General features: G+C 35.9%; 1 protein-coding gene across 9 annotated transcripts in view; it reads left to right on the forward strand.

Annotated features, from left to right (window-relative positions):
- Nucleotides 1-8061, forward strand: part of ETV1 (ETS variant transcription factor 1) — a 93018-nt gene extending 84957 nt beyond the window's left edge. For 7 of the 9 annotated variants that reach the window (XM_036010560.1, XM_036010558.1, XM_036010559.1 and 4 more), the window contains one exon: nucleotides 4581-8061. In XM_036010560.1, the coding sequence (XP_035866453.1) occupies nucleotides 4581-4802 (222 nt within the window). In that variant the 3' untranslated portion in view covers nucleotides 4803-8061. The remainder of the gene's footprint in view (nucleotides 1-4580) is intronic. The other 2 variants (XM_036010557.1, XM_036010556.1) reach the window with 1 other exon arrangement.
- Nucleotides 8062-14005: the final 5944 nt, after the last annotated feature.

Here is a 14005-nt window from a genome sequence, read left to right on the forward strand (position 1 = left end):
TCTTATTTTATTGGTAGAATGAAGTTAAATTTATATTTTATTTCAAATGAGCTTCCCTTAATATTTGAAAGCAGCTTTTTAAAAAAGAATGAGAAAAAACAAATGAATTACATTTAGAACATACTGCAAAATTTTTGAAGAGGGAAATGAATAAATAAAGATAAAACACTTAGATACTTGCTGCTATTACATTTTCATCCTCACATGTATATTCAATTTAATTGTCTTGACTAAGTTTACAATTTACCCATTGTTTTCATTGCAATTTTATTATACATCCTTTGGGAGGATATAAATATAGTTATACATTACAAATGGTGGCATATTTTTATGTCGCCATAAAGCCAAGAAAAACTAGACCAGTTGCTACATGAAATTTACTAGAACAGAGGGCAAGACCATCGTTGAGTTTCCTGGACCAAAGGAAATCAGTGCTCCAGAGTTTGCCAGCTTGGCAGTTAAAACTTCCAAAACCCTTAAAAGATACGGCTGAATTAGGTTCACAATTGCTTCCTATGGCCCTGAATCTCACCTTCAAAATACATAACTGTTTCCTACTGCTCCTTCCGTCTTCTGCAACTCGACTATGGGGTCATTTTTAATTCCTGCCTTTCATTCGCCACTCCCAGTTTCAGCCAGACCCTTTCAGATACATTGCATTCCTTTCATTTTCATCACCCTCTTCCCAGTTCGGGCACAGGTGGGCTGCACGGAAGGTGCTCAGCCGGCACCCTGGGCAGTGTTGCACAGCAATGAAAGAAAACATAGTCATGTCTAGGTTTGTGGGTAGTTTCTCATTGGATCACCTTTTTGAGCAGATAGCTGGCTTCTCCTACTAAATGGTGTATTCTTACCTCAAATTTACTACAACTTTTAAATGGAAGTTAATTGAGACACTCACATTGTACCTGGCATAATAAACATTGCCAACAAATGGTAGCTCTGAAAGCATCTCACGCCAGAAGCCAGTGTAAGCCAAGGCATATTTATTTGGCTTTTGTGTCTTGAGTCTTATGCCCCTTATTAAAAGGGGCACTCACAAAGGGCCAAAACATATTATGAGATCTCCAAACACACCTCGGCTTTTAGACACAGTATTTGACAGGCTGTCATGCCTGCTCTTAAATATTGTCAGAGGTGTTCAAACTTACACTTCTTATTCCGGGTTCATATTTATTTATCCAGTTATCTCATATCGTATTTGTTTATCTCTTATTTTTATAAATTACTAAGGCAAGATGCTATCAAATAATCAAATAATGGCACAGATGTTGAAATACAGGTAAAAATGTAGCTTCTCACATTTTTTCCATTTTAGGCTGTAGTTGCCAGGAGGAACTACTTGTAACTCTTCATTCACTCGCTAATATAGGACAGCAAGGTGCTGTATGTGACATACCCTTTTAAGTGTTGCTATTTAATGTATTGTAAGAAAGGGGTAGGTCGTTTAATGAAACATGTACAATGTGAAGTGTACTTGTGACTAGCACATTCGAGGCTTTTTACAGTTCTTAGGGGCATATATTTACTTTTCCTGCATGTGTTGGACCGTTCTACTTGAGGCTGTTCTCATGCGACTCCTTCATTGCTTCACTCATTGTCCCCACTTTTTAGAATGTCTTGCCCTCTCATCTATACCTGTTACCATATGTACCATTCTAATGGTCCAATAAGTTCTACTGTAGTCATTCAGAGGGAAATCATGCTGTTCTTTTTCTGAAACACTGTGATGCAGAATTATATATTTCAGTGTGTAGGAAACGTTTATGTGATCGAAACTGTTGAAACTTAAAAATTATGTGTGTATGTGGTATATATAATAAATGAAAGATTAGAAAATAAAAATACAGTGGACATAAACATGTAAAGATACTCATTGTTTCCATAGTTATGAAAGAATGAACAGTGGAGTGATGTTTATTATATCCCATGGAGAGTGTGTGTGTGTACTTCTATTTCAAAATTTAGAAATACCTAGAAAAGTAGACATAAAGGTTTTAACAGTGGTTGTGTTTGAATGATATAATGATGGGTCACTATTTATTTTGGCTTCATCTGTAATTTTTAATTTTCCTCCAGTATCCCTGTGTTACTTCTAAAATTTTGATAGTTAACAATATAAGTATCTAGTCTTTCAAAGCACAGTGTACAAGATACCTCCTGTTTAATTCTGATTCATCTCTCCTGCAAAATACATGTTTTCTCTGTCTCAGCATTACACTTTGGGTGTAACTGTATTACTAATAACAGAATGTGTAATTCCCCTACATTGGTTATGAGCCCTTGCTAACTCTGCAGCATTTAACATAGTCTAATAAATATAGTAAGAGCCCTGAAAATGCTTATTCCAAGGAAAACTAGAAGGAGCAGTGAGTCAGGGCAAAGTCCTTAATAGATTTTATCATCTTGATCGCACGCTATACACTTAATTCCCCACACTGACTTATCAAATAATTTCTGCTTATAACCAATCAAAACAGGTTGGACAAAACAGCTCTAGAAGACAAAAGCAAGTACCTTTTTCCCCACAGCCCCAACAAAAGAAAGCAGGTTACTAAATGCTCTGAGATATGCAAGCTATTTATTTCATTTTTTTCTCAGGACACTTTGAACAAAGAAACAGGTGAAAACTAGGATTTAGTATCTTACTTAGCTTTGTTTTGATATTGCCTGTTTTTATTTGTATGGTAATTTTACCATTTCACCTTTATGAACTTAATTTCCTTTTTATAAAGGACCAAAGTGAATATATTTATGCCAGGCTTCTCTGATTTGCTATGCAGTGTACCAAAGACTTCCAACCCATTTTCTCCATTTCTCTCTCTCTCTCTCTCTCTCTCTCTCTCTCTCTCTGTCTCTCTCTCTCTGTCTCTCTCACACACACACACACACACACACACACACACACACACAGAACTGAGGGCAGTTTAAGAAATACATCCAGCCCAGCCAAGCAGTTCCAGTTGTTAGAGTATAGTCCTAATTTGCCCAGGTCGTGGGTTCAATCTACTGTCAGGGCACAAACAAGAAGCAAGCAATGAATGCATAAATAAGTGGAACAACAAATCCATGTCTCCCTCTCTGTCTCTCTCTGTCTCACTAAAATCAATAAAAAAATTTCTTTTAAAGAAACATATCCAAATTCATACAAATCGAGTACTGCTTTCAAACCTAAGAATATTCAGAATTTTAGGATTCTCTGCATTGTTTCCTCTTCCAGGGTAAACAAACCCAAGACAAAAAAATCTCTCTGGAGTCCAGAGGAGCAGTTCTCTTTGGTAGTTGCTTCTTTCTAAATATGCACACATAGTTCATGAACCACGAGCTCACTGCTGCCCCATAGCACAAAGCAACTAGAAGTGTCTGTTTGATGCTTAGGAACCCAGAGGGGATTAATTTTCAACTTCCTAAAGTTACTGAAGTACAGATATACCTGAAAACATACTATCAAAGTTAATATAAAGAATTATATATTGATCTTTACACCACCCTCTACCCTGGTTTTGAGAGAACCTCAGCATGTTTTGGTAATGGTGGTAGGGGTGGGGGATTATATTTGTTTCACTCAATTGTTTATAATTTCCTGTAGAAGCATCGCTCTTCAAAATTTAAGTTTGGGACATGTCATTCCCTACAAATTATGCTACTCCATTATTTCAAGCAGCTCTCACATTTATTTTTCTCATTTCCTCCTTATGCATTGTGCACTTTAAATTCCTTTCACTTTTTTACACCTCTTTCTTCAATTTGACACTTTACACACATCCTTAACTCCTGTCTAATGCATCTTGCCTTCATTTTTAAAAGTGATGTACCCAGGATAATGCAGTCCTCTTGATCCATCTTTCATTTAAATAAGGCTATATATCTTTTTTTCCTCCTTTGATAAGAATACACAGTAGGGGGGAAATCCCAGTTCATCCTGTGAATCAGTGAATCACTAGCCTAGTCTTATTAGGAACACAAGACATTTTTCTTTGAAGGTTTGGGAGTTAAGGTTTCCCACAGTTCCACAAATACAGTATTAAGAGGAGACTCTACACCTTTCAGGTCCAGTTGTGTTTTGAGACACTACTTTTTAAAACAGAAAAAAAAAAACCCTTCAGTGTGAGATGCCTGCATGAAATTATTGATTCCCCCTGCCACACACACACAAATAACAATGTAAATTTACCTTTATATTAAAACAAGCTAACTGCTCAGCTTTCTAACCATATCTAGAATGAATATAAATATAAGGGCCAACATTTTGCCATTTATGTCACAAAGTAGAAACTTTTTTTTATGTCATGTGTATCTACTAATACTTGGTGGCTTTTTCTTTTGTTATCCATCATTTCAGAGGTATTAAACCATGTTTTTGTTCCTTTCCTTCCCTGTCCTTCATCATCTGGGGTAGTGAAGGGTGTATGTGGTGTGTGTATTGAGGTATAGTTGACACAGAACATTGTATTAGTGTCAGTTATGCAACACAATGATTCCGTACTTGTAAATATTATGAAATGATCCCCACAGGAAATGGGTTAATATCCAGTACGACATACTTAAGGACGGGCTTTTCTCTTCCATGTTTTCATCAGGTGGCAGGGGAGAGATACGTCTACAAATTTGTGTGTGATCCAGAAGCCCTCTTCTCCATGGCCTTTCCGGATAATCAGCGCCCGCTTTTGAAGACGGACATGGAGCGTCACATCAACGAGGAGGACACGGTGCCTCTGTCTCACTTCGACGAGAGCATGGCCTACATGCCGGAGGGGGGCTGCTGCAACCCCCACGCCTACAACGAAGGCTACGTGTACTAACACGAGGACAGTCGGGCAGGGCCTCCGCGCTTTCCCTCTTTTCGGAAGCTGCAGAGAATCCGAATTCTCTTCAATCTTTGTTTGATTTTTGTTGTTTGTATTTTATTTTTAAATAATAATACACAAAAAGGGGCTTTTCCTGTTGCATTATTCTATGGTCTGCCATGGACTGCGCACTTTATTTGTGGGTGGGTGGGAGGAATCTAAACACTTATTCCGTGTAACAGGAAAGTAACGGGTGAATGGGCGGGGGAGGGGGGAGTGGGGGATTACTTTTTACTTTGGCTTGGGATGGGGTCCTACAGGTTTTAAGTATGATGAAGCTATATCATGTTTATTTGATTTCATAACAACATAAGAAAATGTTCATTTTTTTTTCCGGGTATCTATGGTACAGTTAATTCATGTTGTGTAAATATCCACTTGGAGACTATTTGCCTTGGGCATCTTCCCCTATCATTTCTGCGTCTCTGCAAGGTGTACAAAAAAAATGTCCGTTTAAGTGTTAGAAATTACTGTTTCTGCACCTCTTGTAGAAAGGTATTTAGAGATTGTATTTGCTGGGTTTTGTTTTGTTTTGCTTTATATATGACTCAACAGAGGATGACCATAATAAGGGTAATTCTCTCTGAAGTTCAGTAATCACCATGACTGTAAATGAGGGGCACACTTTTGGACTCTGGCTCCAAGCTGAGTCACAGGCCAGTAGCATTACATGTATCTGGTGCCACCTTGCTATTTAGACACAAATCATACTGTTGTTTCAATATTTTGAAGCCCATTTCAGTTAAACAATGATACATCATGGTCCTTGAGATCTTCATTTACATGTTAAATCTGGGATCACCATGATGCAAAAAATATCTGTCTTTTCACTTCTTTCAGTACATAAAATATTATTTAATCTGTAAGAATTAACTGTACTAAATCACATATTATGCTGTTCTAGATACAGCAAGCACTCCTTAAGAAAAATATCCAGTACACTAAATAGGTACTATAGTAATTTTTAGAGATGGTACCCATTGATATGCATCTAAATCTTTTACTGCTGTGTTATGTTGATAACATATAAATATTAGATAATGCTAATGCTTCTGCTGCTGTCTTTTCTGTAATATTCTCTTTCATGCTGAATTTACTATGACCATTTATAAGCAATGCAGTTAACTACACATAGCATTTCAGGACAAAATAGATGACTCAAACCATTTATTGCTTAAAAACTAGCTTACGCCATGCTATGCTCTAAGCAGCTTTTATGCACATTGACAAATGAAGAGTAAGCTTCAGCTTGCTAAGGGAAACTGTGGAAACTTTTGTAACTTTCGGTGACATGGAAAATTATTTACAAACTGTCAAAGTATATGAGGAAGTTGCTGTATGACATAGTGCTGGCACTGAAATTATCTGTCCCTCATCTTGTTTTGGATACTCATGTAAATGTGATTGGATTGTTTGAAAGAAGATTTAAATTTAAAGATTTAAAGTTTCAAAGGTTTTTGTTTTGTTTTTGTTTTGCATTTGGAGAAAATACTTAAAGTAGGATATGTTGTACCATTCACCTTGAAAAAAAAACCACAAGTAAAGGGTTTTATAGTATATCTCAATAGCTTGCTAAATGATTCACGCAAGAACTGTGAATTTTGTTCAATCCACAAATATCCCAAAAGAATGACATTTTTTAAAGAGTATATATCAAAATGTTAAAAAAAAATCCTACACAAATCCAAAATCACCATCAGAAAGCACTTCACCAAATGCAGGACAGATCGTTGAAAGATCCATCTCCTGGCTACCCTTTTTCCCACTTATGCCTAAATTGAACAGCTATTGGCAAACCCACATACCATAATCACTATTATTTACATTTAATCCTACAAAAGATTCTAATTTCAATATATATGTATGTAACCTGTCATTTCAATAATTATTCCACACATGCATTATACATCATCGGGCCCATTGTGGGCTAAGAAGTATGCCTTAAAAATCTGAACTTGTATCCCCCTCACTTTGCTCCTGTGGCCATTTACTGAGAACGAATTTTAAACTATTCCGCTAAAGTTATACTGGAAAAAGAATTGACATATTTGAAGAAATTGAAAGTGGGTCTTTACAATATGATCTAAATGAAAAGTGTATTGAGGATTCTGTGTCTTTTTATTTTCTCTCTTTTTTTTCTCTTTTAAAATTCTCTAGTTTGCCAGTGGGGAAGAATTGGGCTACGAGTTACCTTAAGAAATCAAAAGAAGAATCGGTTTCACTTATATAATATTTAAGGACAAACTATATATTTTGTTGTTTAAGGTGGTGACTCACTGAATGGAATAATTGGCCAACATTGAGGATATTTCCAATACAGAAGGGTTTAAAACATTGCATTATAAACTTTTGGGAAATGTATATAAATTTTTTTAAGTTCTGTTTTCATTCTACTTTTTGTTTGGCTGTGTTTTTATTTTCAGATAGATTAATAAATCTGGCAGCTGATTTCTGCAAGATTCTTGTGTTCTGAATTTCTAACTGAATTGGCTACTCCTCCATAGAAATCCATTAATAATATGACATTTCCCTTCAACTTGGTAAGAGTCACTAAAAGAAGTATCTCCCCTAGTATTTGCTTCCTCTTGATGACATGCTAATACCCAGCAGACTAATTCTAATAAAGAATGTCAAATCCCAGATAGCTAGTGAAAAATAATTTTTCTTAAGTTATGCCTATTAAAAGTGCTTAAAAATAAAAATCTGAAAGGCTGACAGTGCAGAGCAATGTTCTCAAATAATAGAAGGATCTTGGAGGTCATTTAATTAAACCTTTTTACGGATTGTACGGGCATACCTCGCTTTATTGCGCTTTGCTTTATTGGGCTTCACCGGAGTTGCACTTTTTACAAACTGAAGGCAAGATCCTCCACCAGCAAAAAAATAACGCCTTGCTTTCTTGAGATACTGGCTTTATTATAGTGGCCTGGAATGGAACCCGCAATATCTTTGAGGTATGCCTGTATTAGTTTCCTGTAGATGCTGTAAAAAATGACCACAAATTCATCAGCTTAAAGCAACACAAATTTACCCTCATAGTTCTGGAGAGCAGAAGCCCAAAAAGAGCCTAAAAGGGCTAAAATCAAGATGTCTGCTGGGCTTGTTTCTTCTGGAGGCTCCAGGGGCCAACCCCATCCTAGCATCTTCCACTTTTAGAGGCTGATGACAGCTCCTGGCCTCTGGCTTTTGGCTCCATCACTTCAATATCTTCTTTTTTAAAAAAAATATTAAATTTGTTGGGGTAACATTGGTTAATAAAATTACATAGGTTTCAGGTGTACAAGCCCATAACATCATCTGTATATCGTGTTGTGTGTTCTCAATCTCTGATTCTGTGGCCACATCCCTTTCTCCTCTACTATAGTCAAATCATCCTCTGCCTCCCTCTTATAAGGACACTTGTGATTACATTCGGGGTCCACCCAGATAATCCCGAGTCATCTCCCTGTGATCTTTCAACTAATCACATCTTCAAAGTCCCTTTTGCCAGATAAGTTATCATTCACAGATTCCTGTGATCAGGACATGGATATGGGGGTGAGGGGGCTGCTGTTACTCATCCCACCACACAGATGAAGACGCTGTATAGTAAACACACGACTGACTTATCTATAGACAGATGTGTTCTAGTGAATGAACCATGATTAGAAATTATTGAAGAACATTTTTGTTTACCATTGAGATAGTCTCACAAACTCTGCATAAATGGTACCAAAAGCCTTTTATATTAAAACTCACCCGTTCCATCAAAGTAATATCTGGTAATTGGGTCAAGCTGTTCAATTATTTAATTCCCCTTCCTGTAAAACACGTAATGAAAGGGGGACAAAAACGTGTGTTCATTACAGAGTAGTAGCACAGTTAATTATGTTGTCTAAGCCAGGGATTTTCAAAAGTACATTTCTTTTGGTGCTAGTATGAGTTGTTACTATGCAATCTTAATATCAGCAACTGATTTCTATTAGGTATGAATAATGTATAGAATATCTTTGTTACTAAAAAAAAAACAGTTCTGAAATATGAGTCAACTTATCTTTATATGACAAAGAAACCTGTTACCCAATATTATAGCATTTGGCTAGATCAAAGGAGTTGTAAAAGGAGCCACTTCTATCAGGCAGCATTTTCAGAGCTGATAATAACATTATAGAAGAAACCATTTGAGTGTTTCTTACTTGGTATCTTAAGAGACAAAACCTAAAACTGAAAAATAAGTGAGTTTGAGCTATTTACCAGTTGCACTTTGATATGAAGGAGGGGAAAAATAGTTATTTTTAAAACCATAGAAATTGGATAAAAATAATAGGAAAAGCTAAAGAAGGCAAATGGATATATTGTGATAAGAAGTGCATAAAAGCTAAGTTTCCATAAGGTATTAATGTTAGACATGACACTAAAGAATCTGGCCCAATTTACTCAGATCGCAACTAGTGCTTTTAGGACTTGACTTTAAAAAAAAACAAACATGATTTATTTAGAAAGATTTATTTAGAAAAATCAGTTTATGGAAAAATACAGTTTAAGAAGAAAGAATTTGATTAGAGTAGTGAATGCTTTTATAGAAATATTGATTATTTCAGAATGTTCAATTAAAAGTATATATAGAATACCTATGGTTTTTCAATTGATCTGTAAAGTAGGTTTTTTTTGGTTTTTTGGTTTTTTTTTTTTGCAAATAGGCTCTAATAGTCTTATTTACTTTCATTCTAAAATATTTATGTTTCTATGGGAAAAATTTCTAATTCACTTGGATGTATTAAGATTATACTTATGGTTTGAGAAAACATGCTATGAAATTTATGTAATTATAGCAAAATAAATATGCTCAAAATTTAAATCTAAAATAAAAGCCCAGAAACTGAAAACACTGGACTATCGTGATCACTCTGGGAGATGGCACATTTTAAAACTGATAAATGCAGTCTACATTTTTGACTTGCTTCTAATCATATGAAACATCTTAATCATTTAATTCATGATCAAAGCACTCGGATAATGTCTTTTTTTCCTATCCATTCCCAGGTATTATTCTCTTGTAACAGGTCCCAGGATACCTAATAAAACTTTTTCTAGTTCTATATTCTAATCCCTTTAAATACTTAAAAACAATCTCTGCAGTAAATATATCAGGAAGAAGTTTTGGTGAACAAGCTACATAAATTATTTCAGTGAGTCCTATTTGTCCTCCACCGTGACATATGGTTCCGCCCCCATCACCTGAATGCCATCTGAGAAGCTGAGGAGAATGGCAAACTAGACTGTCATTGTGTCAAGGTCACCTGATCAAGGGCAAACTCATACACCCTACTTTTTTGTATAAGTGGCCTAGCTACTTGTTTTAGATTTTAATGAGTTAAAAGTGTATGTAACAATGGCTCACATTTTGTTTGTTTACAGTCTTACTTAAAATTTATTTCTTTAATCATTTTGAATAGTCTTTATAGAAAAATATAAAATATACCATTTTGGTAACCACCTTATTGGGTATTTTAAAAATAATTCAATTATCCATTAACAGATAGAAAGAGCCCCTTAAAACAAGCTATGTGAAACAGTGAATTGATCTTCTGTATTCCTGTTTCTTTCATTTGAATTGAGGAATTTGGTTAAGGTATCACAAACACACAAACATGAGGTACTATTTAACACCAGAATCAAACCATGGTACGTATCTGTGCATCTAGTTATGTATTTTAAGTCTTTAAAAATTTTGAAATCAAAGTGATTGAAGTACCACTTTGTTTTTCTCTTGGAGAACGGTGAGAATTTATGATCCCCTAAGAGATGGATGTCCTGATCAAATTCTCCTGAAAGTGGTAAACACTGCCCTTCTGACTTACGCTGTTTGACATGACTTCCAAAAATAATAGATTTCCCAGAAAACTTTTAGGCATAGTAAATTCAAAGTCCATCATTCAGAAGCAGCAATGAATGGGTTTTTAAAGTATAACTGAAAGCATAAAAACTATTTTGTAAAGAAATCTTAATTTTTTAAAAATTGTCACATTACTGCACAGGAGATTATGACAACCTATATACCTTTTTATTTTCTGTATATCCTGTAAGACTACTTGTTGAATGTAAATTTAATTGGCAGAAGAAAAATATGGGGTGGGAAATGGGAAGAAAAATGATAATGCAAGTAACACTACTATTATTTTTTTAAATCCTCACCTGAGGATATGGTCCTGGATTTGAAAGAAAGATTGAGAGAGAGAAAAACTAAAAAACATCAATGTGAGAGAGAAACAGTGATCCATTGCCTCCGGTACATGCCCCGACTAGGTATCAAACCAGCAACCTTTTGCCATGCGGGTGGATGCTTCAACCAGCTGAGCCATCTGGTCATGATGTGGCACTGCTTTTTAAACTGCACAATCTATCCTATTTTTAACACTACATAATAACAAAATATTTTACTTTATACTTAAAAGTACTCTTAAATATTAAATTTTTAAATGCTTTCTCTTTTTAAATATGTATACATAACTTAAACTTGTCGTTTTAATCATTTTAAGTGTACAATTCAGGACCATTAGTTACATCCACAGTGCTGTGCAGCCATGACCACTGCTTCTAACACATTTAGGTTCTTCATTCTAAAAGAATTGTTAAAAATGCTACAGGAGATACTTTGGCATATTAGAATTAGAAATCTAAAAAATCCAACTTTATGCTTTCTAATAATTCAGATTACTTGTGGTTTCTTTATTAATGGTTGGCCTTGATTTTATAGTGTAGCTAAATAGTTTGCTTTAAGAAAAATATAGGCTGGCTGGTGTGGCTCAGTGGATTGAGTGAGGACAGTGAACCAAAGGGGTTTCCGGTTTGATTCCCAGTCAGGACACATGCCTGGGTTGTGGGCTGTTGGGAACCGCCCTGGCTGGTATCAGAAGCTGAAATCCCCACCTAGGCTAAGGCTAAGGGAACGCCCTTGGAACCGTAAGCCAGCAAGGAGACAAAAGCTTATCTCCCTGGCAGGAATGCTGCTTCTACTGCTTAATTCATAAAGCAGTAGAACCCCAAAAAGCTTGGTCGGTTAGCCAAACATGGGTAAGATTCCCCATGGGGGGAACGACCTAAGACAGGCACGATCACTTTGGGAGGCCCCCCAAAAGAAGGACTTGGGGGGCTGCAGCAAAAGGGGGTGATGGACCTCGCTCCTCGGCTTTGACATAGCCAGGGTTCTCACCGTCTGGGAGAAAATCTCCTTATTGCCTTAGTTCCCTTGCTCCACCTAAGCCTGAAACAGTGACAGGGTGGTGTGGCTCTGTGCTGAAAAGGGCAGATTCCCCCGGGTGATCAGGCCTAAGAAAGAATATGTAAATTACTGCGAAACCTTCTTTGTTTAGAATGCTCTCAGTTGAATGAGAAGGGTCCAAGGAGGAAGTTAGTTTGTTTCTCAAAATCTTACAGCTCTTTGACCCCCACTCAGAATAGACCGGCAGAGTTCCTTGTTTTCTATGGTTCCTTACTTCCCCCTAATGAGTACTGTACTTTATTTGAATTATTATGCAAAATGAGCCCAATAAAAGCAGGTATGGACGGTAAATCAGCACGCTCCCCACTGGGGGGGGTGGCCATTTCGTCCCTACTTCCCCACAGAAACTAGTTTGTCTCTGTGCATGTTTTTTCTCGCGTGTTTTTTGGCGAGCCATCCGCAGCATTCCGTGATCACTGCTGGCCGGTGACCCACGCGCAACAGTGGGCCAGGTCCCTAGTGGGGGCCGCATGAGAGGCAACCATGCATTGATGTTTCTCTCCCTCTCTGTATCTCTCTCTTCCCCTCTCTCTAAAAGTAAATAAATAGAATCTTTCAAAAAAAGAAAAGTAAATATGTATAAACACTATTTCTACAAAACCCCAATGATTGTTGCAAGGGAAAAAAACTAATTTTGGTAACCACCTTATTGGATGTTTTAAAAATAATTCAATTATTCATTAACAAATAGAAAGAATCCTTAAAACAATCTATGTGGACAGTGAACTGATCTTCTGCATTCCTGTTTCTTTAATATGAACTGAGGAATTTGGTTAATGTATCATAATGATACAAACATACCAAAGCTGTACTTAAACTCTTTAAGGTAGTGGTGATTTCATATAACATTTATGGGAAAAAATTTCCAAACAGAAACATGCTAGATTTGATAATAGTATTTAATTCATGTGAAATTAGGCTGCTGAGATAAACTGGGCAACTCTCTGCCACCCCCACACCATATTTTTAGTCTAAGAACTACAAACTTCCTAAATTGAAACAAACCAAATATTATTTTGTGACTTTTCAAACCTCTTATAAGTTCCTTTCAAAGTCTATTCCTTGAAATACAGCACTTAGTCACATACAGATTAAGGTGCCTTTTTTAGAGTCATTCAGTTATGGAGTACACTTTTAGTTTATTATTGCAAAGGCAGTATCTAAAGAGGTACATTTCTATTATTTAATTTTTTCTCAGATACAAAATACTAGGCACAGATGTGATACATTCCAAATTTGTGGACTTTTTACTTGTCTCATGAAGAGCTCGTTTTGCAGGTTTAAAGAGATGTAACAAATAACCCATAAATTTGTCATTTTAATTATTTTGCATGCTCACCTCTGAAATCCAGTAGCAAGAAAATGATGAGATAGATTTAACTGAAAAAGAAAACAACTTCTTCCCCAGAATTTTCTGTTTATTTTCACAAAGAAATTGTGATTATGTAGAAACGCTTGAGGCGGTGTTTCTGAAACTAAAACAGGGAGAAATATGAAAATAAATATTTGGATAATTCAGATTGCAAAGAAGAAATACGCTGAACACTGACTTATTAAATAACTCATATTAGAACAGACTTTGAATTATTCATTTCAATTTGTTTTATGTTGGAAAATCCACTGATTTAATCCTTCAGAATTCTCATATATAAGTCTTCTACAAATTGGTATTAAATACTACTTTAAAAGTCAGTTGATTATGTATGTTCTGCATCCAAATTACTCTTCTCGCCCCAATAGGTGGATTGACCTGTGTGAATCTAACACACACTTAGAGAACTATATAATGTGTGTAATAATCAGGCTGCAGTATTTCATCATTTGGTACATAGATTATGCAAAAGGAGCATGATAAAGTGTACTATGGACAACGGGAAGCAAGGATAGTTTTATTCAA

This window comes from Phyllostomus discolor, chromosome 10, assembly GCF_004126475.2.
Source record: "Phyllostomus discolor isolate MPI-MPIP mPhyDis1 chromosome 10, mPhyDis1.pri.v3, whole genome shotgun sequence".
Taxonomy (NCBI): Eukaryota; Metazoa; Chordata; class Mammalia; order Chiroptera; family Phyllostomidae; genus Phyllostomus; species Phyllostomus discolor.